The 24,509-nt window shown below is 43.1% G+C and overlaps 1 protein-coding gene across 1 annotated transcript in view; it reads left to right on the top strand.

The window, feature by feature from the left end:
- The first annotated feature begins 12,529 nt into the window (after positions 1 to 12,529).
- The window catches only part of HELLS (helicase, lymphoid specific), a 51,187-nt gene continuing 39,207 nt past the window's right edge, over positions 12,530 to 24,509 (top strand). Inside the window, exons 1-8 of the mRNA XM_044297141.1 lie at positions 12,530 to 12,643; positions 15,819 to 15,934; positions 17,578 to 17,700; positions 19,100 to 19,159; positions 21,945 to 21,981; positions 22,745 to 22,800; positions 22,921 to 22,962; positions 23,046 to 23,270. Of these exons, the coding sequence (XP_044153076.1) occupies positions 12,610 to 12,643; positions 15,819 to 15,934; positions 17,578 to 17,700; positions 19,100 to 19,159; positions 21,945 to 21,981; positions 22,745 to 22,800; positions 22,921 to 22,962; positions 23,046 to 23,270 (693 nt within the window). The 5' untranslated portion in view covers positions 12,530 to 12,609. The remainder of the gene's footprint in view (positions 12,644 to 15,818; positions 15,935 to 17,577; positions 17,701 to 19,099; positions 19,160 to 21,944; positions 21,982 to 22,744; positions 22,801 to 22,920; positions 22,963 to 23,045; positions 23,271 to 24,509) is intronic.

Genomic DNA, 24,509 nt, shown 5'->3' with positions numbered 1-24,509 from the left:
CTGTCCCACCCCCAAAATTAACAACAGAATCAGATGATGAGATATGCGAACACTTGACTCTACCACAGGTTCCTGGCTTTACAGAACCTGAGGAACAGGTTTTGTCTGAGCATGTACAGTCTGCACAGCCCAGTAGAACAATATATGCAAGGGCATCAAAGATTCAAGGGATGAGCAAAGACGCTAAGGGTCTATGCTCAAAGGGAGGAGTAGTATGGGCAGACCTTTCCCAGCCCCATGGACAATGAGTCCATTAATTCTGATGCCTAGATACTTGCAGCAGATACAAGAGGAATATATGACCAAACTGATTGAAAAAATAAAAACATTGATTATGATGATATTTCGCTTTTGTTTCCCTTGCCAACAGGTGCACCAACCCAACCCTCGTCTTAGAGGAAAAGATGGCACTGGATTATCTTTTAGCTTCTAAGGGGGGGTTTCTGTGAGTTTATAGGAGAGGACTGCAGATACCAGGGATAAAGTCCAGGCCCATATAGATAAGGTCACTGTAGTTCAGGGCATAGATAGGGCTATTATTAATGAGAGATAGAACCCTTTCACAGCTTTGGGTGGTTTTGGAGATTTCCTGTTTTCCATAGGTAACTGGTTGAAGGAAATAGGAGTATATATCCTCATGTTGTTGTTTTTCTCTTTATCATATATATCCTGGTGAGATGCTCCTACTGTTTGATTGATCGGATCGCCCAGTCACGTGCAGATAATCACATCCTCATCGCAGCTCCCAGATACACCACGGATCAACCTATGTCTTTGATGGAATCGATGTCCAACTAAACGTTCATCGCCACGTCACACCTTACCACATCAGGGCTCAGAGTCAACTCCCTGAAGAATCGAACCGAAGGATGAAGCATCATCATGGAGGCAATAACACCCAAAAAGCATCACAATCGACGAGGGCAAGCTGAGGAAACCGAAGATTCAGCAAGAGACTCAAAGAACACAGGGGACATATCATAGAGAGGAGGGAACTGTCGTGGAAAGTTTTATTAAGCATAGGATGACTATGGTAGACTTTCTTTTTGGCTTAGGAATGGTATGTAGGTCTATAGATCAGCACTCTGGTTCCTGCTACCCATGTGAAAGCCGCCACCGTTGGTTTGAGGGGGATCTAATGGCTGCTGGCTCTGAGAGCAATGTTCTTAGTGAAAGCTACCAGCGGGTCCTCATCAGCAACGGTGGGGTATGGCACGCTGATGCCAGTCTCACTGAACCATGGGCGCCCCAACATGAAACATTGGTTGGTGAGACTGGTGTCCATGTGAATGCTATATCACCTTTCTTGGTCGACCCTGTTTTAAAAGACCTTCCTCAGGGACTGATCCCCCTTTTTGGAACCATGTCTAACAGAGATTCACTGTGGGTTAGTAGCATCTTTGTGCCAGATTAAATAGATGCTGTCCGATTAGGGCCACATTTGTTTAAAAAAAGGGCTGATTCATTTGGGAGCATTTGCGCGTGTTCTGGGTGTGGTGGTGGATGGTGAGTGTTTGAGCGCCACCCACCGGCACTCTCAGGAAATGTGCGAATGTGTACCTTCCAGGTCTAAAGGGAATTTCTATTGGTCAAGGCATAAGGTGGAATGTACCTGCCTATCTGTAACATTACTGGGCAGCCATGTGCCATGGAGGGCGGGGTTAGCCCAGTAAAAGGTCTAACCCGAATATCCTATCTATGTGTAGAACTTACATGCCTTATGTTTTTTCTTACTTTTCTTTCTTCTCTCTTTTCACTATGCAGGAGATTTTTTCCTACTGTGCGCCAAATTACACAGAAGGTTTTTTTAATCTCCTTCATAGTCTTTATTGTCTCATATACACACACACACACACATATATACATATATATATATATATATATATACACACATACATACATATACACACACACAGCCTTAGATGGAGGAAAACATACAGTGATCCCGTTTTTATATATATATATAAAAGTTGGGATCAATGGTTGGATTGAAAGGGATTTTCATAATCTTACTTTTGATACATTACAGATTAGACACATATATTATACAAGCCTCATCTCTTATGGAAATACAGTACCTCGCATTAACATATCTTACACCCTCTGCTAGTCCGGGACACAATAGCAGCCTTCCTGACCAAAAGGCTATTTAACACCTCACCTCACATACATTTACAGGAACCTGTGATTTCCTAGTTAACTTGTTAGCATGGAGAGAGAGACCTGTTCAATGTAAAATAACCCTTTCATGTATTGTATATAGCAGATGTCAGCATTGTTTAGCAAAGTTTCAACTGTATATTGACAAACACATATTTCCCAATGCCTGCTGAGTTCTAGGAGGATTGGTCCAATTGAATCTGGAAGGACACAATGTTCCCACCCCCAACAAGCCCTATAAACTATGTGCTGGAGAATAAAGATTTCAGATATTGACAACCTATGTTGAGTCTGGGCTGTCTTATCTCTCTGATCAGAAGCAAAGGGGATATTCGTTGCACAGGGAAAATATTCACGGGTTGGAGGTCTGAAGCCTCATAATATAACCATCATAAACCTGCCGAGAAAAACCGCTAACAGGTATAGAGCTGTACAAGGCCTCAACATCCAAACTAGTGAGGAGAACACCTTCCTCACACTGTATCCCATCCAGGCGTTGTAGCACATCCATTGTGTCTCGGGCATAGGATGGCAACGACATCACGAATGGACGCAAAATTGTGTCCAAATACGTGCTTACGTTGGCAGTAAGGCCACCTATGCCCGAGACAATGGGCCTGCCCTTCAGTACCGATCCTGCTTTGTGCAGTTTCGGCAGACTGTAAAATGTTGCCATAACCGGGGATTTAGGAAGAAGATAGTCCAATTCATTTTTGCTGATGAGTTTGTCTCCAAAAGCACTATTTAACAAACTCGCCAGCTCATGTCTGAATATGGAGGTAGGGTTAGTTGGAAGACGCTTGTATGTTTTGGGATCCTCAAGCAGGCGGAGACACATTAAACGATAATCCCCCTGCTCCATCACGACAATATTGCCTCCTTTGTCGGAGGGCTTAATAACAATGGACGTGTCCGTCTCCAGTGCTTCCAAGGCCTGTCTTTCAGCTGATGTAAGGTTATCCCTGCCCAGAGGTATATCCTCTAATTTTTGGAGGTCCTGGCTATGTAATTCTAAATGATGGTGTCTTATCTTTCTATGTCATCACTTCCTGCATCCTTGTTACATGAAGTAAGTAGTCGGGTGATGGGCCAGCCTCTTTTCTATTGTTACACCTTTTGTGAGTAAACAATAAAAGTGTACAGACTGGGCGGGAGGAGGGCAGTTGCTCAGAAGAACTCAAAATGGTAATACCTGTCTCTGACTGCGGTTGAGAGATTTGCCTGTCCTTACACAAAGTCTGATGCGAGTGGATTTCTACTATTAATATTTCTATAACATTGCATAACATAAGATGGGTGTCGAGCAAAGTCAGTGCTCTCTCTGCACTCATCAAAGACTGGAAATGTGTGACAGTCCACCTTGAAAGTGTTGCTGCAGAAAAAGACAGTGCTTCTGCAGTTGCACATGGTTTGTTAAAGAAACTAACCAATTTTGAATTCGTTCACATGCTCCATTTTCTGCTTGATTACCTTGAAATTAGTAAGAACCTCGCTTTTATTTCAAAGGGGAGAGCTTTTCTTAAGCGCAGTGGAGTTGCATGTGAAAAACACAATTTCATTGTTAAACTCACTTAACCACTTCAGTCCCGCTAGGTGAAACCCCCTTCATGACCAGAGCACTTTTTACACTTCGGCACTACACTCCTTTCACCGTTTATCGCTCGGTCATGCAACTTACCACCCAAATGAATTTTACCTCCTTTTCTTCTCACTAATGGAGCTTTCATTTGGTGGTATTTTATTGCTGCTGACATTTTTACTTTTTGTTATTAATCAAAATGTAACGATTTTTTTAGCAAAAAAATGACATTTTTCACTTTCAGCTGTAAAATTTTGCAAAAAAAACGACATCCATATATAAATTTTTCGCCAAATTTATTGTTCTACGTCTTTGATAAAAAAAAATGTTTGGGCAAAAAAAAAAATGGTTTGGGTAAAAGTTATAGCATTTACAAACTATGGTACAAAAATGTGAATTTCCGCTTTTTGAAACAGCTCTGACTTTCTGAGCACCTGTCATGATTCCTGAGGTTCTACAATGCCCAAACAGTAGAAAACCCCCACAAATGACCCCATTTCGGAAAGTAGACACCCTAAGGTATTCGCTGATGGGCATAGTGAGTTCATAGAACTTTTTATTTTTTGTCACAAGTTAGCGGAAAATGATGATGATTTTATTTATTTATTTTTTTCTTACAAAGTCTCATATTCCACTAACTTGCGACAAAAAATAAAAAATTCTAGGAACTCGCCATGCCCCTCACGGAATACCTTGGGGTGTCTTCTTTCCAAAATGGGGTCACTTGTGGGGTAGTTATACTGCCCTGGCAATTTAGGGGCCCAAATGTGTGAGAAGAACTTTGCAATCAAAATGTGTAAAAAATGACCGGTGAAATCCAAAAGGTGCACTTTGGAATGTGTGCCCCTTTGCCCACCTTGGCAGCAAAAAAGTGTGACACATCTGGTGTCACCGTACTCAGGAGAAGTTGGGGAATGTGTTTTGGGGTGTCATTTTACATATACCCATGCTGGATGAGAGAAATATCTTGGCAAAAGACAACTTTTCCCATTTTTTTAAAGTTGGCATTTGACCAAGATATTTTTCTCACCCAGCATGGGTATATGTAAAATGACACCCCAAAACACATTCCCCAACTTCTCCTGAGTACGGCGATACCAGATGTGTGACACTTTTTTGCAGCCTAGATGCGCAAAGGGGCCCAAATTCCTTTTAGGAGGGCATTTTTAGACATTTGGATCCCAGACTTCTTCTCACACTTTCGGGCCCCTAAAAAGCCAGGGCAGTATAAATACCCCACATGTGACCCCACTTTGGAAAGAAGACACCCCAAGGTATTCAATGAGGGGCCTGGGGAGTTCCTAGAAATTTTTTATTTTTTGCATAAGTTAGCGGAAATTGATTTTTTTTGTTTTTTTCTCACAAAGTCTCACTTTCCGCTAACTTAGGACAAAAATTTCAATCTTTCATGGACTCAATATGCCCCTCAGCGAATACCTTGGGGTGTCTTCTTTCCGAAATGGGGTCACATGTGGGGTATTTATACTGCCCTGGCTTTTTAGGGGCCCTAAAGCGTGAGAAGAAGTCTGGAATATAAATGTCTAAAAATGTTTACGCATTTGGATTCCGTGAGGGGTATGGTGCGTCCATGTGAGATTTTATTTTTTGACACAAGTTAGTAGAATATGAGACTTAGTAAGAAAAAACAAAAACAAACAAAAAATTTCCGCTAACTTGTGCCCAAAAAAATGTCTGAATGGAGCCTTACAGGGGGGGGGGTGATCAATGACAGGGGGGTGGTGATCAATGACAGGGGGGTAATCACCCATATAGACTCCCGGATCACCCCCCTGTCATTGATCACCCCCCTGGTAAGGCTCCATTCAGACGTCCGTATAATTTTTACGGATCCATGGATCGGATCCGCAAAACACATGCGGACGTCTGAATGGAGCCTTACAGGGGGGTTATCAATGACAGGGGGTGATCAGGGTGATCACCCCCCTGTCACTGATCACCCCCCCTGTAAGGCTCCATTCAGACATCCGCATGATTTTTTACGGATCCATGGATCGGATCCACAAAACACATGCGGACGTCTGAATTGAGCCTTACAGGGGGGTTATCAATGACAGGGGGTGATCAGGGTGATCACCCCCCTGTCACTGATCACCCCCCCTCTAAGGCTCCATTCAGACATCCGCATGATTTTTACGGATCCATGGATACATGGATCGGATCCACAAAACACATGCGGACGTCTGAATGGAGCCTTACAGGGGGGTTATCAATGACAGGGGGTGATCACCCCCCTGTCACTGATCACCCCCCCTGTAAGGCTCCATTCAGACATCCGCATGATTTTTTACGGATCCATGGATACATGGATCGGATCCACAAAACACATGCGGACGTCTGAATGGAGCCTTACAGGGGGGTTATCAATGACAGGGGGTGATCAGGGTGATCACCCCCCTGTCACTGATCACCCCCCCTGTAAGGCTCCATTCAGACATCCGCATGATTTTTTACGGATCCATGGATAGGATCCACAAAACACATGCGGACGTCTGAATGGAGCCTTACAGGGGGGTTATCAATGACAGGGGGTGATCAGGGTGATCACCCCCCTGTCACTGATCACCCCCCCTGTAAGGCTCCATTCAGACATCCGTATGATTTTTTTACGGATACATGGATCGGATCCACAAAACACATGCGGACGTCTGAATGGAGCCTTACAGGGGGGTGATCAATGACAGGGGGGTGATCAGGGAGTGTATATGGGTGATCACCCGCCTGTCATTGATCACCCCCTGTAAGGCTCCATTCAGACGTCCGCATGTGTTTTGCGGATCCGATCCATAAAAATCATGCGGACGTCTGAATGGAGCCTTACAGGGGGGTGATCAATGACAGGGGGTGATCAGGGAGTGTATATGGGTGATCACCCGCCTGTCATTGATCACCCCCCTGTAAGGCTCCATTTAGACGTCCGTATGCGTTTTGCGGATCCTATCCGTGGATCCGTAAAAATCATACGGACGTCTGAACGGAGCCTGACAGGGGGGTGATCAGGGAGTTTATACGGGGTGATCATGGGTGATCAGGGGTTAATAAGTGACGGGGGGGGGGGGGGGGAGTGTAGTGTGGTGTGGTGTTTGGTGCGACTGTACTGACCTGAGTCCTCTGGTGGTCGATCCTAACAAAAGGGACCACCAGAGGACCAGGTAGGAGGTATATTAGACGCTGTTATGAAAACAGCGTCTAATATACCTGTTAGGGGTTAAAAAATTCGGATCTCCAGCCTGCCAGCGAGCAATCGACGCTGGCAGGCTGGAGATCCACTCGCTTACCTTCCGTTCCTGTGTGCGCGCGTTCAAAGGAAATCCCGGCCCTCGCGAGATGACGCATATATGCGTGACTCTGCGCAGGGCCGCCACCTCCGGACCGCACATCTGCGTTAGGCGGTCCGGAGGTGGTTAAAGATGTGCCAAAACAGCATGAGGACAGATTTATCAGTGGAACATCACTTAAAGGACTGTATCAAAACATACAGTTGCATGGACTCAGCCATACTGCAAATTCTTTGATCCAACATGAAAAAGACAAATTGATTCAGTATGATGTTGCATATCTGGAAAAGGAATACTGAACGTTCCACAGCAATGTATGATACATTTGCCTGGCCATCGGGAACAGCATTACAGGACTATGGGGTTGATGACATTACAGCATTGGCTCGTCATTTCCAAAAACAACTCTCACTGCCTGAAATACATGACAAATGTATGCATGCAATTCACAATGAGTGGTATGAATTTAAAGTCCTTGGCAAAGGAAAGAAACTGAGTGATCTTCTGGATTTGGCACTCTCCAACACAGACAGATGTCCGGTTTCGGGAAACTTGTTGTCTATAGTGTCTGTGTTGCCTGTCTCAACCACATGTTGTGAAAGAGGGTTCAGTTTAATGAACTTTGTAAAAAAATAAGTTCAGATCATCAATGCAGCAAGAAAGTTTAGGTGATTTGGTAATGATCAACATGAATGGACCATCTGTGAAGGAGTTTGATCCTGCAAAGGCTGTAATTGGTACTTTAATTAAAAAAATACAAGGCATGTTCATGGCCACAAAACGCCAAGTGAAAAAAAAAAAGATCTATTTCATAATAATAATCTGGTTTGTCACATCATAATATTTTCATTATCTTGTTAATGCCCATGTTTGGTTCTAGACTTCTTTATATGTTAATTAAATTTGTCAAGCCCTGGTCTAAGTGCTTACTAGACACCTTGACATATTCCTTGAGGGGTGTAGTTTCCGGAATGAAATCAGTTTTTGGAGGCTTCCACTGTAGGGCCACCTCAGGGTATCTTCATATGCGACATAGCTCCCAATCCATATGGTGTGTTACAGAAAAAAAAAAAAAAATATGCTAAAAAAAAAAAAAAGTTTAATTTTGAAATTTCATTCCCATTTTCATTTAATTCTAGTGGGGCACTTAAAGGGTAAATCAGTTTTGAATAGCTTGGGGGTGTAGTTTCTAAAATGGGGTGATTTATGGGTGGTTTCTAATATGTAAGCCCCAGAAAGTGACTTCATAACTGAACTGGTCCTGAAAAAAATTGGGGTTTGGAAATGTTCTTAAAAATTTTAAGATTTGCTTTTAAACTTCTAAGCCTTGTAAATTTCGCAAAAAATAAAATGGCATTTTCAAAATGATCCAAACATGAAGTAGACATATGGGGAATGTAAAGTAATAACTATTTTTGAAGGAATTATTATCTATTATAAAAGTAGAGAAATTAAATTAATTTTTTTGGGTAACTTTGGTATTTTGTTTTATAAATAAAAATGAATATTTTTTTACTCCATTTTACCACTGTCTTGAAGTACAATACGTGACGAGAAAACAATCTCAGAATGGCCTGGATAAGTAAAAGCGTTATAAAGTTATTACCACATAAAGTGACATGTCAGATTTGCTAAAAATGGCCTGGTCCTTAAGGGGTTGTCAGAGTTATGAAAAAAAAGAAAAGAAAAATTATATATATATATATATATATATATATATATATATATATCACTGTTAATCCAACAGGCATCAATATATAACTGAGCTAAGCAAGTTTTAGGTAAAAAATAAAATAAAAATCTATTTCCTAATTTCCCTGCTTCTCTTTTGGCTCTTTGTTTACATGCAATAACAACAATCTCTGCCCCTCCCCCTGCTCAACAAAGGGAGCGAATAGGTCTGCCCTGAGTGACATGTCTGCCTGTTGGGAGACTCAGCAGTAGGGCTGCAACGATTAATCGACGTTATCGATAATATTCGATAACGGAATTCGTTGTTGACGAATCCTGTTATCGAATAATCAGCCGATTCGTTGCTATGCGGGCGGGAGCGGGCAGTCAGGCGCTATGCCTGCGGGTCCCGTAAATCCTGCACCGCCGCAGTTAAAGGTAATCTGTCACCTAGTTTTACCCTATAGAGCTGCGGACATACAGATAGATATCCGCAATATACCTGTCCCATAGCTCTGTGTGGTTTTATTTCTTTAAAAAATAAAGATTTTATAGATATGTCAATTAGCCACGTAAGGTGCCCAAGGAGTGGTTAATTACGGTTAAGGAGCCCAGCACGCCCCCTTGTGAAGGAGCTCAGCACCGCCTGCATCCAGGAATCCCCTACTTGCTCACAAACTCACAGTGCGCGAGCTAGAGCATGCACAGTGCCGGCAAAGTGTTCGCTCCCTTTGCTGGCATTAGCCTCAGTGAACGAACTGCGCATCGCGAGATTACAGCACTGTAACTTTGTGAGCAAGTTGGAGATTCCTGGATGCAGGCGGTGCTGGGCTCCTTAACCGTAAGTAACCACGCCTTGGGCACCTGATCTGGCTAATTTACATATCTATAAAATCATTTTTTAAACAAAATAAAACCACACAAAGCTATGGGACAGGTATATTGCGGACAGGCTAGCGGAGATGTATCCGTGTATGTCCACAGCTCTATAGGGTAAAGCTAAGTGACAGATTCCCTGACTTTCAGTCCCACCCTTCTCTGACCCTCCGCTCACCAATCAGGTGTTCTAACAAAAATCCTTACTTCGTGAAAATAGCTCCCCCGCCCCCCCCCCCCCCCCACGTCGTGCGTACGTTTATGGAGCCTCAGCCTGCCCTGGAGGACCTCACCCGAACCACGCTAAGCCCACCTGCTCTCGGTAGGCCAGTTGCCCGCTGTATAATGTGCCGGGCTCATGCTGCCACCGTTACTGCCGCATTGTCAGTGTCCCAGGCCTTTGCACATTGCTATACACATGGGGGTATGTGCATAGCATTGCACCCTAGTGTCTGTAGTACAGACACCATGATGCAATGCTCTTCCTAGTCTGCACATACCCCCATGTGTATAGTAGGAGTGTACATACTAGGGTATACAGACTAGTTTTTTTTTAAATGTAAATAAGCCCCTCCCTGAATAAAAATTAGTCCCCTTTTCCTATTGTATTTTTATATAGTTAATGTAATTTTTTAATTATGTAACTCCTAAATTGTTTTAATATGGCCTTTGTACATAATTTTTCAAGTAAAATCATATAAACCCTTTTTTGTCATTTTGGCGTTTTTCCCGATTAATCGATGAAATTATCATCGACAACTAATCGTTAGCTGGAGCCCTGCTCAGCAGCAGGTTGTATGTATTGGACTACAAGTCCCAGCTGTATAATGACACTGCTGATACACACAGGATCTTCTCCCTACCTGTTCTTGTGCAATGCTCTGCAGAACTCCTTTGTCAGCTTCTGTGCCCAGCATTTGTCTCCTCACTGCCTGCAGCTACTCAGTAAAGCCTTCAGCCCTGAGCCTGTGCTTCAGAATGGGTTAATTGTTCCTGAAGTATCCAGTGGGAGGGAGAAACAGGGCAGAGAGCAGCAGCTCCCAGGGCAGGGGGCGTGGCCAGCAAAGTGCCTTTGTGTACAGACACATATCTGCTCTCAGGCTTGTGCATGAATCATCATCAGAGCAGGAAAAGAGGCTGACATCATAGGTCATGTGACCCTCAGTGAAATCTGAGAAAGGAGCAACTACAGATGCAGTAGGTGCATGGCAAAGATGTGACATTTGATTAGTTTGAAACATACAAAGAACAAAAAAAAAAAAAAAAAAAACTCTGATAACCCCTTTAAGTGTAGGAGCTGCAAGACATGAGTTGCCCCTAACAGCTCATATGCATCTTCCAAGGAAGAGAGGAGATTAATCAAATGCTCACATGGCGACGTCATCGCAGGTCCTTTTGCAGGGCGTGATAAAGTGGATGAGGTGAGGTTTTTTTTTTAATTATTATTCTTAACCCCTCAATGGCCATTTTATTTAGCATTCTGTTTTAAGAATGCTATTATTTTCCGTTATAAAGGAAAATAATAAAGTGAAGTTCAGGTCCCTATTGACTTTAATGGGATCCGGGGTCAAGTTCGGGTACCGAAACCGAACTTTGACCTAAAGTTCGGCCGAACCCAAACTTCCACGGGTTCGCTCATCCCTACCTATGAGTATTCCTGTGATCCTGAACCCCAGAGGCCTGCTCCTCTTCCTATAGTGTGCAAGCAGGGCCACTGGAGAGGTTGACACTTATCCTATGGCGTGAAAGCAAGACCACAGCTGCTGAATTATAGGGTAGTCATAACCATGGAAATGAGCAGTGTATAATGTAATAGAAAAATGAATCCAGGAAGCAATATGGACAACAACAATACATTAGTAAGTGCACTGTATTCACTTTATCTACATGATAAATGCCATTTGCTGAAATCAGACGACCCCTTTGAAATCTCTCCCAGTTTGCTGGTCCTGTACAACACCAGATTTCCTGTATGAAAATCGGCAGCATATCTGGATTTGTCGCAGATTTCACCTTACGCATTGATGAAACCCCTAACAAAGTGACAAGTTTATGGATCTGAGCTAATTGCAAGTTAATGTACTCTAGATTTTTTTGCAACACGTGGCAGAGAAGTCTTAAAGGGGTTCTCAGACACCCCGCCGATCAGCTATACGAGGAGACGGAGCACACAGTGTGCACGGACCGACTCCAGTCTCTTCCTGCAGCTTTGCCATAGAAGCAGGAAGAGAGACAGGAGAAGACATGCCTGGTGCCAGAGCCCCACTGATCTGATATTGAGGAGCTATCCTGAGAACAGGTCAATATTAAAAGCCATGAGGACCCCTTTAAAATGTTATCCATTTAGCAGGTATTGTAAGGACAGGGTTACACGACAAGTCTGACAGCCCAAAAACATTTCTGCAACTCGCCGTCAGCTCCTATTTTACAGCTGCAAGTACACAACAAAGCCACGTACAGCATGCCACCAAAAATCCAGCAGCAGCAGCAGTAGCACTGTCCTGCAGAGGTCGCCTTTGCTGTAACTAATAAGGGGACATTGTACAACAGTAACTAGAAGCACAACCCTGTCTGACACAATAGCTCATGGGTCAAAATGCATTCCCATAGACCTGCATTAGTTGCACGCAGCCAAAGTCACAAAAAAAATCAATGTAAACTCCTATCAAAAATGTGAATCCTATATCACCAAGACACGCGCTAAACTATCCAAAGAACATCCCCTCAATAGGGCAGTTTTCCCGCGCTTCTTTCATGCCTTTCCTCCAGGAATTTCCGGACGCCCCTGCCCCGCCCTCAGCCTCCTCACCACCAATCAGGTGACCGAAGGAGACCGCGCGCTCCGTCCTCTCAGCCATCTCGCGTCGTTTTCATCCAATTCTCGCGATATTTTGACTCGGAAAACGTCTCGAGTTTGACGCGAAAAACGTCAAGTGGGTGGGCGGCGCTCGCAGGACGCAATATAACTTTTGCCGGGAGGATTTGGCGCCAGTCGCTGCTGACAAGGTTTCCCGCCGTTCTGCTACCATGCCTGTGGAAGAGCTGTCCTGCGAACGGCCCGGTAACGGCTCGGACTTATTTTATATGTGCAATTTGTGTGCTTCTTGCAGCACCGGGCGGGGGTCGTAGTAATGTTTACAACCTGCTTGTCCACGGGTCCAACATGTTACATGTATTGGGGAGGATCTCTTGTGATGGTTGCCAGATCTGCAAAGTTTGCTCAGATATACCTCACAGACTAAAGGCTATGTTCACATGCTGTGTGTGTTTTTTTTTTTTTAAAGCAAAACGTGTATTTTCATCTACAAAGACTACCCTGTCAATAACCGCATGGCAAATTGGTCAGGTGCTGCAATGAGTGAACCGAGGCTGCTGGGGACAGTGCCTGTGTTCTCAGAAAAGATCTGCTTCTCAAAGATTCATATTGCCTTATGTGAGGAGCAGTGCACGTGACATGTGCTGCTTTATGTAACTGCTGGTGGGACGATTGCCTCAGGGTATGGATTTCCACTATGCATAGAGTTGTGTAATCAGGATTTTTTTTTTAATGAATTTTTGGGACACTATGGTTTCTGATGCACATGTTTGTAACCCTTTCAGCCATTGTTTTCTCCCCCCCCCCCCTCTGCTTTTCTGGAGCCATAACTATTTTCACTTAGGCCTCTTTCACACTTGCGTTTTCCGGATCCGATGTGTACTCCACTTGCCAGAATTACACGCCAGATCTGGAAAAACGCAAGTGAACTGAAAGCATTTGAAGACGGATCAGTCTTCAAAATGCTTTGTGTTACTATGGCACCCAGGACGCTATTAAAGTCCTGGTTGCCATAGTGGGAGCGGTATACTTAGTCTGTGCGGCTCCCGGGGCGCTCCAGAATGGTGTCAGAGCGCCCCATGTGCATGGATGCTGTGCCATGCGATCACGTGATCCATGTGCTTGGGGCGCCCTGACGTCACTCTGGAGCGCCCCGGGAGCCGCATGGACGGTAAGTATGCTGCTCCCCACTACACTTTACCATGGCTGCTGGGAATTTAGCGTCCCGGCAGCCATAATGACCACTCTAAAAAAAGCTAAACGTCGGATCCGGCGATGCGCTGAAACGACGTTTAGCTTAAGGCCGGATCCGGATCAATGCCTTTCAATGGGCATTAATTCCGGATCCGGCCTTGCGACAAGTCTTCAGGATTTTTGGCCGGAGCAAAAAGCGCAGCATGCTGCGGTATTTTCTCCGGCCAAAAAAACGTTCCGGTCCTGAACTGAAGACATCCTGATGCATCCTGAACGGATTTCTCTCCATTCAGAATGCATTAGGATAAAACTGATCAGGATTCTTCCGGCATAGAGCCCCGATGACGGAACTCTATGCCGGAAGACAAGAACGCAGGTGTGAAAGAGCCCTTAGCTGTTTGAGTTTTGTTGTTACTGGTAAAAGCAGAATTGCGTTATGGATTTCATTACCACGGAGCATAACACAATTCCTTAATGGAATGCCTTTAGAGGCATGGTGTTATGGCGCCATGCCTCTGCCTTCCTGAATGGATGCCATTTTTAAATAGCCAACTGTTGATGTAAATGTACTTTTGGCAATTGAGAAGGGATTAAAGGGTTTGTGCAGTGGCGTAATATCGATCTCCTATTATGAGAAAAGCAAAAACACAAATGCAATCGCACTCTGCCCTGCCCTTATGGTGGATGTTGAATGAGGCATTGGTGTACATTTGAGCCAAAGCTTAATAAGCCACTTGCCACGTCAAGGTCGCCTCCATGAGTGATCCCTAACACTAGTTCCTACCTGCTATGGGCCATGGCAGCCACACAAAGTCCAGGGAGCGCAGGTACAGCATGCACGCCAAGCACACTCTGCTTTTAACCCAGTCCGGTGCCATTACAGCTTTCATCGGATCCAGGGATGCAAGTACCACCATGCATGCTCTCCCAGCATCCCCATTGATCAGCTATTGAAAGGGTTCTCGGCATTCATGCGAGCGCTGCTTCCTCTTTAAAGTTTCCCTGCACGTCGTAGCAGTGGTGCAGTGTAATTACACCTCCAGGTGAATGGACCATCGGTTGTAATTACACTGCACCACTGCTACAAAGGAGGCGGTGTGCTGGTAAACTTTGAAGAGGACATGGCGATCGAGTGCTGTCAAACAGATCTCAGGATGGGTGATCAATATTAAACCACTTCACACCCCCTTTAGGGCACGGCTGTCGTGGTTGGGATAATAAGGGCATTGCAGTGTAGCTGTGAGCCTATAGAAATGAACCGGGTTGCACGTGTGCCATGACTGTGACCACCGAATCTCAAAATATCCAACTCTGCTGAATGTCTTGTGATTCAATGGTGGCAGTTGTGACTCGCACTGAAATACCGTTGGGATCACCACTATACTGCGATTCCCCTGTAATTATGGCTAGTGCTGTGGACCCCTTTCTCTGTACAGTAGAATAGTATGGCCCATGTAGCATTGCTGTGTACTGCATCCATGACCTAACAGAATAGTCGTGTGACTGCCCCTGTAGTCCTCCAGAGCAGGTACAAGGGGGGGGGGGGGGGAGAGATTAGACCTATTTGTTGGAGTCTTAGGGTATGATACCATAGATAAATTTCTTATACTTGAAAAATAATTTTCCCTGCATCTGAATGCGGGTTGTAAAATACTGCGTCTATGGCAGAAAGTGACCCATGCAGTCATTAAACAGTTTTTTTCAGTTGCAAAAAATGTCTGCAGCAGATCTGCTGTGTGAACGTGCTCTTGGTGCTTAGTTTTAGCGGTGTTCATATCTACATTGAAGCACATTAAATGCTGGCTGGTCTTTTTTGATGTGATAAAAAGCGTCTTCTTTCTAGGATGTCCCATCAGGGCGGGCTGTCTGGATCCTTGATCCCCTGATCAGCCAGCAGGGAAATGTGTGGAGTCCTCTTCTGCTTCTCATTATTGGGGCCCTAGCGATATGTTCTGGGTCCCTGCCATGAGCTTTCTCATATTATACAGAGTCCTTTACATATAGCGTGTGATGCTGCTTATCTGTGCTGTTATGCCTGTTTTTGAGTTTAGTTACACTGAAAGAATGGGGAACTTGCTGAATGCCCTGTTTATCAAGACCACTTTGTCAAAATTGTTTGCGGGGCAATGGGGTGTCACTTTTGAGGCATACTGCAATTACTTAATTTATTTTTTATTTTTTCTCAATTGTCTTGGATTTCTGGTGACTTATGTGAATATGTCCTCAGTTTCTGCAGAGTCTGACATGGCTTCCTCCCTTGAAGTAATAACTGCAGATATGGTAAAGGAGGAAGAAAAACTTGTGAAGGCAGGGGAGGCGGAAGAGCAAAAGATGATGGAAAAGGTACTTTCAAGTTTATTGATTTAACACCTTGTTGAACCGCAGTATGTCCCCTGCGCTGTACTGTTAATATATTCTGATCGGGTTGGCCTCTGCGGTTATGAACTGGATCAAGGCGATAGTGCTTAGCCAGGTTTAGCGATAACTCTGATCCTAGCAATTTTGCATCTGTGGTAGATCAGTTTTGTCTTCAGGCTGTCATCCGTTTTAGATGTTGCTCAAATTGGATGAATGCCAACGCAGCATTTACTAGCAGCCACGTGTGGGGAAAAATAACTTATCTTTTTCTTTTTTTTTCCTCCACGGATTGACTTGAGTAGGCATGAAAATTATTTAGAACCCAAATTGGCGCATTCTACAGTTATCTCTGAACAAAGCTGGGGCTGTACAGGGGATAACTTAATGTAACAGGAACTGCACTTTAAAGTAAACCTGTCATCACTTTCTAAGCCTATTTATCCACTCCCTTTTCTATAAATACTTTGATACATTAACAATGATATTAAAATCAATTCTGAACGAAATATCAGTTCACAGAGAAACCTAAAATAAATGTTCCTGCAATATATGTAAATTAACCTTAGATGAGTTCTGTCTCCTCCATGCTTCAGAGAGGAGTCCAGTGTTCTGACTCTTGGAGTGCAGCCATGCCCACAAACTGATAAGACACCCTCTACATTGCTCATCTCCACCCCTTCTCCTCAGTCTCACAGCTGCACAGTATAGTAGTGTAGATCAGTAGTGTTGATCGCACATTTTTATCGTGACTATCGGCACTTCAAGAATTTGCGAAGATTTAGAATTTAGTGCTATATCTTTGTAATCGCCGATACATTTTTATTTTTTTTTAATAGCAGTGAGGTGACTGGTTCTGCACATGTGCGGGATTTGGGAAGTGAGTTTGGTAGGAGGGTAGGATCTTTAGATTCTGCCACTCTTGTAACAGGAGGTGGGGTTAGGAATTGGAAGTGATGCGGTAAGCATTTAATTTACATAACGTTAAAAAAGGAAAGCGGACTGTAAATGAAGTACTTGAAGGTGTGTTAAAAAAAAAAAAAAAAAAAAAAAATAGGATGATTAGGGTGGGGGAGAACTCTCTCAGGATGCCGATGATTCTTATGGTTAAAACGGTGACAGGTTTCCTTAAGTGTCACGGAGCAGATGCCACGCACGGCATCCGCTCGTGTGAAGCGGCCCTAAGTGTCTGATATTTGGGGTAGAAGGGGGGGGGTCTTGCTTGGAGCCCCACCGGAACTATGGGTTCCTTATCTCCTATTTGAGACAAGTGGTCATTCATGTTCACTACCATTTCAGAGTCTAGCAATGAGCTGTCCTCTTCCTCCAAACTCCAGTTTGTTTGTTTTTGTGAACCATGCCTTAGCTGAATATAGTGCCATGGACATGATTACCTTCAGCAAAATCGGAAAAGTTTTTCCTGATCTCATAAATTTGCATAAATTATGGTCAATAAATGGGTTTTTCCACAATTGGTGTTTGACCTTTATTAACAGCTTAGATGATAAATGTCTGGTATCTATGGGTCGGATGCTCTCTAGATGTACATTTATTGAACCAGTTTTCAGTCTGGATATGTAATTTCCAAAAAATGTTTCTAATACCGTTCTTCGTCTGTTAATGTCATGCAGGCTCGTATGTCTTGGGAAAGAGATTCCAATGAAATGCGGTTTAAAAGACTTCAACATTTACTTGAGAAAAGCAACATATATTCTAAGTTCCTCTTGACTAAAATGGAACAGCAGCAGCAAGAGGTATGATGGGCATGTGTAGTATTAAAGGGTTTGCCTGGTATTGAAGTTATCCAGATAGCTGATAACTAAATCATTGGGGGTTCGACTGCTGGGACTTTAGAACAGGGTTCCATTCTGCTCCCCTGATTGCACGCTTGACCTGCTGGTCTTAATAAATGACCCCAAAGTACTGTGAGTTTGTGGTAAATGGCTGAAGTGGGAGGACGCTCTTTAGATTCCTTACGCACAGGTTTTTGCTGTTGTGTCTCCTTTTTTTTTTTACTTTGCTTTGAAAGCGAGATCCCACGCAATGACTTCCTTGGTCGAGGCATGCGCATAAGCTACTGCGATGCCGTGCCAGCAATGCGCATTCGCAGTGCGCATTCCCCAGCCAAGGAAGTTATCGCGTAGGCGCGGGATCTCGCTGAGGGGGAGGGAAAACAGATGGGCGGGCAGAGGAAGAGGCTGGGCAGGGGATAAGAGCCGAAGAGGCAGAGCTGCCTGGGCTCCAACGTGGTGGACGCCGACCTGGGCACTTGCGAGCCCTCATTTACATATGCATCAAAGTTCGTTTTTGGCAGTTTTAAAAGTCCACAAAAGCATATAAAGGTACCGTTTTAATCATCTGTGTTGTGGCTACAGCGCTATGGGAACTGTTAAAAAGGTAAATGTGCTGAGACTCCCTTTAAAAAGTTGGCATATGGTATTTCTATTCTGTATTCTTCCTGATACTTGCTCAATGATGGGAAGGGGCAGTGCCTAAGACTGCTCTGCAATTCTGGCATAAAATTTTGTCTGAAGTAAGCTAATAGTTGGTATAGAGTCAGACAAATCTCTGCACCACAGTTAAGACCCAGCCTTAGCCCCTTCCTTCTCTTTTTGTATATAAGTTGTGGATGTTTGACAGATTTTATTGAAATAGCACCCCAAAAAGAGAAATATCCAGGCTGGTCCTATAGTGGCCAGTCGTTAAAGTCCAACAAAAACACTTGTTCATCCTTTCAGTTTGAACTGATCATGTGTATTCTCTACAGCTGCAAACAGTGGGTTGTGACTGCTTGACCATCAGGGGTCAAAATTTACTTATGCCTTTTGGACTTTTGTGGAATTGGGCTGCCTGACTTTAGTTTAGGTCAACTATGACTTGGGCTAGATGTGTGCTATCGTGTGTGGGTTTTTTTTTTTTTTTTTTTTTTTTTTTTTTTTTTACTCTTCAGGCGTCGTTCACTGAAGTAATATGTACATCTGTTTTGAAAAACTAGATCCATAACTCAAAAAAAATTCTAAACTTGTACTTAAGCACCAAATTATGACTACGCCAGCACTGTGTGTGACCTTCAAAAGTGCATAGCTATGTTTTGTATAGTGGCTGTAATCTAGCATCTAACCTAATCTTTACTGTTCTTGTATTTACTCTTAGGAAATGAAGAGGAAAGGAAAGCTTGAAAAGAAGAAACTGAAATTAAATGAAGCTGCAAAGGTATTGTGAATGTGTCATCATTGTAGACCAATAATATTTTAAAAGGATGAATTGGTAAAGTGGGTTCTATATGGAGCCTTTTTGTGCTTCCCTTTTAAAGCATCGGTTTGTCTTCTATAGATTTTGAAGGGGGTTTTGTGGGTGTAAATATTGGTTACTTATTCTCTGGGTTGGTTATCAATATCAGATCCAGGGGAGGGGAAGTTGACATCTCTTTAAGTGTGTGTGTTTTCTCTAACTACTCGGGACAGCACGGTGGCTCAGTGGTTAGCACTGGTGCCCTAGGTTCAATCTGACCAAGGACAACATCTGCATGGAGTTTGTACAGGTCCTTCTAAAAAAATTAGCATATTGTGATAAAGTTCATTATTTTCTGTAATGTACTGATAAACATTAGACTTTCATATATTTTAGATTCATTACACACCAACTGAAGTAGTTCAAGCCTTTTATTGTTTTAATATTGATTTTGGCATACAGCTCATGAAAACCCAAAATTCCTATCTAAAAAAATTAGCATATCATGAAAAGGTTCTCTAAACGAGCTATTAACCTAATCATCTGAATCAACTAATTAACTCTAAACACCTGCAAAAGATTCCTGAGGCTTTTAAAAACTCCCAGCCCGGTTCATTACTCAAAACCGCAATCATGGGTAAGACTGCCGACCTGACTGCTGTCCAGAAGGCCATCATTGACACCCTCAAGCAAGAGGGTAAGACACAGAAAGAAATTTCTGAACGAATAGGCTGTTCCCAGAATGCGGGAAGTCTGTGGGAAGGAAAAAGTGTGGCAGAAAACGCTGCACAACGAGAAGAGGTGACCGGACCCTGAGGAAGATTGCGGAGAAGGACTGATTCCAGACCTTGGGGGACCTGCAGAAGCAGTGGACTGAGTCTGGAGTAGAAACATCCAGAGCCACCGTGTACAGGCGTGTGCAGGAAATGGGCTACAGGTGCCGCATTCCCCAGGTCAAGCCACTTTTGAACCAGAAACAGCGGCAGAAGCGCCTGACCTGGGCTACAGAGAAGCAGCACTGGACTGTTGCTCAGTGGTCCAAAGTACTTTTTTCGGATGAAAGCAAATTTTGCATGTCATTCGGAAATCAAGGTGCCAGTCTGGAGGAAGACTGGGGAGAGGGAAATGCCAAAATGCCTGAAGACCAGTGTCAAGTACCCACAGTCAGTGATGGTCTGGGGTGCCATGTCAGCTGCTGGTGTTGGTCCACTGTGTTTTATCAAGGGCAGGGTCAATGCAGCTAGCTATCAGGAGATTTTGGAGCACTTCATGCTTCCATCTGCTGAAAAGCTTTATGGAGATGAAGATTTCATTTTTCAGCACGACCTGGCACCTGCTCACAGTGCCAAAACCACTGGTAAATGGTTTACTGACCATGGTATTACTGTGCTCAATTGGCCTGCCAACTCTCCTGACCTGAACCCCATAGAGAATCTGTGGGATATTGGGAAGAGAAAGTTGAGAGACGCAAGACCCAACACTCTGGATGAGCTTAAGGCCGCTATAGAAGCATCCTGGGCCTCCATAACACCTCAGCAGTGCCACAGGCTGATTGCCTCCATGCCACGCCGCATTGAAGCAGTCATTTCTGCAAAAGGATTCCCGACCAAGTATTGAGTGCATAACTGAACATAATTATTTGAAGATTTACTTTTTTTGTATTAAAAACACTTTTCTTTTATTGGTCGGATGAAATATGCTAATTTTTTGAGATAGGAAATTTGGGTTTTCATGAGCTGTATGCCAAAATCATCAATATTAAAACAATAAAAGGCTTGAACTACTTCAGTTGGTGTGTAATGAATCTAAAATATATGAAAGTCTAATGTTTATCAGTACATTACAGAAAATAATGAACTTTATCACAATATGCTAATTTTTTTAGAAGGACCTGTATGTTCTTCCCGTGTTTACATGAGTTTCCTCCCACACTCCAAACACATACGGACAGGAAACTTAGATTTGGGGACAGTGATGCTAATGTCTGTAAAGCGCTGAGGAATATAGTGCATTAAATATTTGCATTATTCCTATTCGAAATCTATGAATGAATTGCCAGCAGTCTTCAATAGAGATCTATCAGAGCATTATCAGTTGGTGTCTGATACTGACGGGACTTATTGGGTAATGTCACTGTGTAGGGACACACCACCAACTGGTAAAGCCCAGATGCGCCTTTGCTGATTGATTCATAAACTTGTAGTATGAACGGAAGGGGGAGGGGGGTGGCGCAAATCACTTAAGAATATCTACTGTAGTATTATATTGAGCAGGCATCCTCAAACTGCGGCCCTCCAGCTGTTGCAAAACTACAACTCCCAGCATGCCTGAACAGCCTACAGCAGGGGATTGTTGAAGTTGTAGTATTTCAACAGCTGGTGGGCTATAGTTTGAGGATGCCTGACATTGAGAATACACATACTGTGTATATTTATAGGAGGGTGGACAGGTCCTCTGTAAATTGACATTGCTAATGTGATGTAGATAAATGGTTGAGGTCTTTTCTTCCATAGGTAATGTCTATAGGTAAACTTTGAAACTGTTCAAAGGGAAATATGCTATTTAAACATCTGAATTGAACAGTTTGGAGTTATTGTACAAATTACAGTGGCAGTGTTTTTGGAGGAAAGAAGCCATACCTGTCCACATGGACAGGTGTTACTACTTGAAAGAAAGCAGACATATTTGTCATAACCTGTGAAAACTCTCTAACAGTCAAAATTATTATGCTCGCTGATGCTTACTTCTGTGGCATGCTATCTTACAGGGAGAAAAAAAGACTTCATCTATTAATGGCAAAACAGGTGAGCTTAAACAATTTTAAAAGCTTTTAGCTTTTTTTTTTTTTTTTTAGAGGGAATCTGTTTCTCTCCGCACTGTGCTCTGAAAACTTTGTGTAAAAGTGAAAATCTGGTCCTGTGTTTTTTTGTTTTGTTCCCCTCCCTCTTAAAGGTATGGTGGCATGTATAACAAAACTGCTTTTCCATTTACAGTTGAAACACTATTTGCCGCTTCTTGGAGGCATATGATTGTGGCCATGTTACATGTTCAGTGTGCCTAAATCAAACGAAATAAGTAGATGGTGACAACATGCAATATTTCGGCTAGACAGCTTTATCAAGCATACATGTGTTGCAACTTACATCTGGAATAAAGTAACACTGCATTTTCAACTGTCTCCATCTCTATTTCATTTGGGCTATCAGTTTATTTGGGGAGTTGAACCTACAGTATATCTCTTGGGCACACTATTTCCATTACTTGAAGCGCTACTTACATTGGAGTTCAGTTTGTATAACCAACATGCTTTCTGGCAGATGCCTGATTGGATATATAACAGGGTCCCCGTCTCGTTCTGCAATATACTAGGCATTTAGTGTATGGCTTATATTTTATTTTTATTTTTATTAATACCGTTCTTTTCCACCTCAGTGGCTTGGGGCCCTTGCACCTTGCTGAATTGTATCTTTGTGCTAATTGTGTGTATGAAGCTGTAATGGGTAACCTATAGAGTTCTGTGGCTAACTGTGTGTATAAAATATATATATATTATTTTTTTTTCTTCAGTAAAGAAAAGACAGCGGAATGAAATGTACAGCATTTCAGATGTTATGTCTAAAGAAGTAAGCGCTGCTATTTTGTCTCAGATTTTTTATATGTAATAAAGAAATAACAGGTTGTGGGTTAACAATGTATATCTTCAGTATAACCAAGGTGTCTTATTTTTATTGCTTTTCTGTTAGGATATCATATCTGCATCTAAAAAATGCAAGCAAGACTCTGAGGTAGGTAACCACACAGTGCAGTATCTAATAAGAATCCCTTCTGTCCATCAGTTTTATTCCCCAGTTTATCCCACCCTGTACAGGATGAAGTCCCTTCCAGCAAACTAACTACTGAAGATATAGAGCTAAATGGGGATTCCAACTCTGTTATTAAAGATAGACTGTCCCAAGCCATGAGACAGAATGCTAAACATCTGTTTGATCCTGAGAGGAAAGTGAACGGTGAACCAGTTCCTTACCAGCAGCCAAAGTACTTTACTGGTGGTGTGATGCGGTTGTACCAAATAGAAGGCATGGAATGGCTCAGGGTAATTTTTATGTCTTATGTTTTGAGCTTGCTGTGCATTTCAATCTGTACTTTTCGGTCATGAAGGGTTGTGCCAAATCTTCTGTTTTTCGATCTACGGGATGGGGAATAACTAGCTGATCACTGTAGTCTGACTCCTGAGTCCTCCACCAGTCAGAAGAACAGGGTTCCCGTTGCCCCATTTTGATGTAGTGGCAGGTCGTGCATGCACTCTGCTGCTCTATTCATTCTCCATGGGAGCTCTTGAAATGGCAATGTGTGATTAACACACTGCCTGGGGAAAAATGCTCCTCAGTATCAGTCTAAGGGCTTATTCACACCTTGCGTTTTATTTATTTTTTTTGGTCTATAAATTGCCAATCCGCTAAACTATTCCACCTGTGCGGAACGAAACGGGAAGCCCATTATAGAAATGCCTATTCTTGTCCGGAAAAGAATAGGACTGCACACGGCCACATCTTTAGCGTACCTATTGAAATTAATAGTTCTGTATACGGACCGTATGCAGAATGCATAAAACTGTCCGTGTACGGAACGCAAAATGCGTTCGTGTGAACAAGCCCTAAAGATCACAGCTGCTGCAGCAATGCCTCTGGTTACTTGCATGATCACATTCTCTTAATAGCTGCACAAAACCTTATTGACCAATTAGCAGTGCAGTATAATTACAGCTTACTCTTCACTTGGGAGAGAAATCTCTAAGTACTCTGCACCGTCACTACTAAATAGGCGGTATACATTAACATTGCCAAGAGTGTAGTGCTTGGACGAATTCTGTGGCCCCTTCAAAGAGCTGGTCAGCAGGGGTGCTGGGAATTCAAACACCCACTAAACAGAGTATAGGATATAAATATCATGACACTGCACAACCCCTTTAAATGCCTTGAATATTCCTCAGCAGCTCCCCTGGCATACTCGGCTGATTATCAGTAAGAGTTTGACTTGTGGGGATCACCTTGGTGCCCACATTTAGAAATGGGTTGTTTCTGAAAACAAATTTTCAAAGAACTTTATGCACAGTTAGGATGGAGACAGAATAGAACTACATGGAAATATATAGTCATGGAGTTCAGTAGGTCACTTTTTAGTATTGCATAAAAATGAAAACTTGCGCTTTCAATACCGCGAAGAGGGTGAAATTTGCTGCTGTGAGCCTTCAGCCTGAGATGTGCATGTAAATGCTTCCTGCTTCATTTGGAGCATTTACAAATGCAGACACAATGGCTTTGACTAATGGAGG

Source organism: Bufo gargarizans, chromosome 6, assembly GCF_014858855.1.
Source record: "Bufo gargarizans isolate SCDJY-AF-19 chromosome 6, ASM1485885v1, whole genome shotgun sequence".
Classification (NCBI taxonomy): Eukaryota; Metazoa; Chordata; class Amphibia; order Anura; family Bufonidae; genus Bufo; species Bufo gargarizans.
This window is presented reverse-complemented; position numbering and strand designations above follow the sequence as displayed.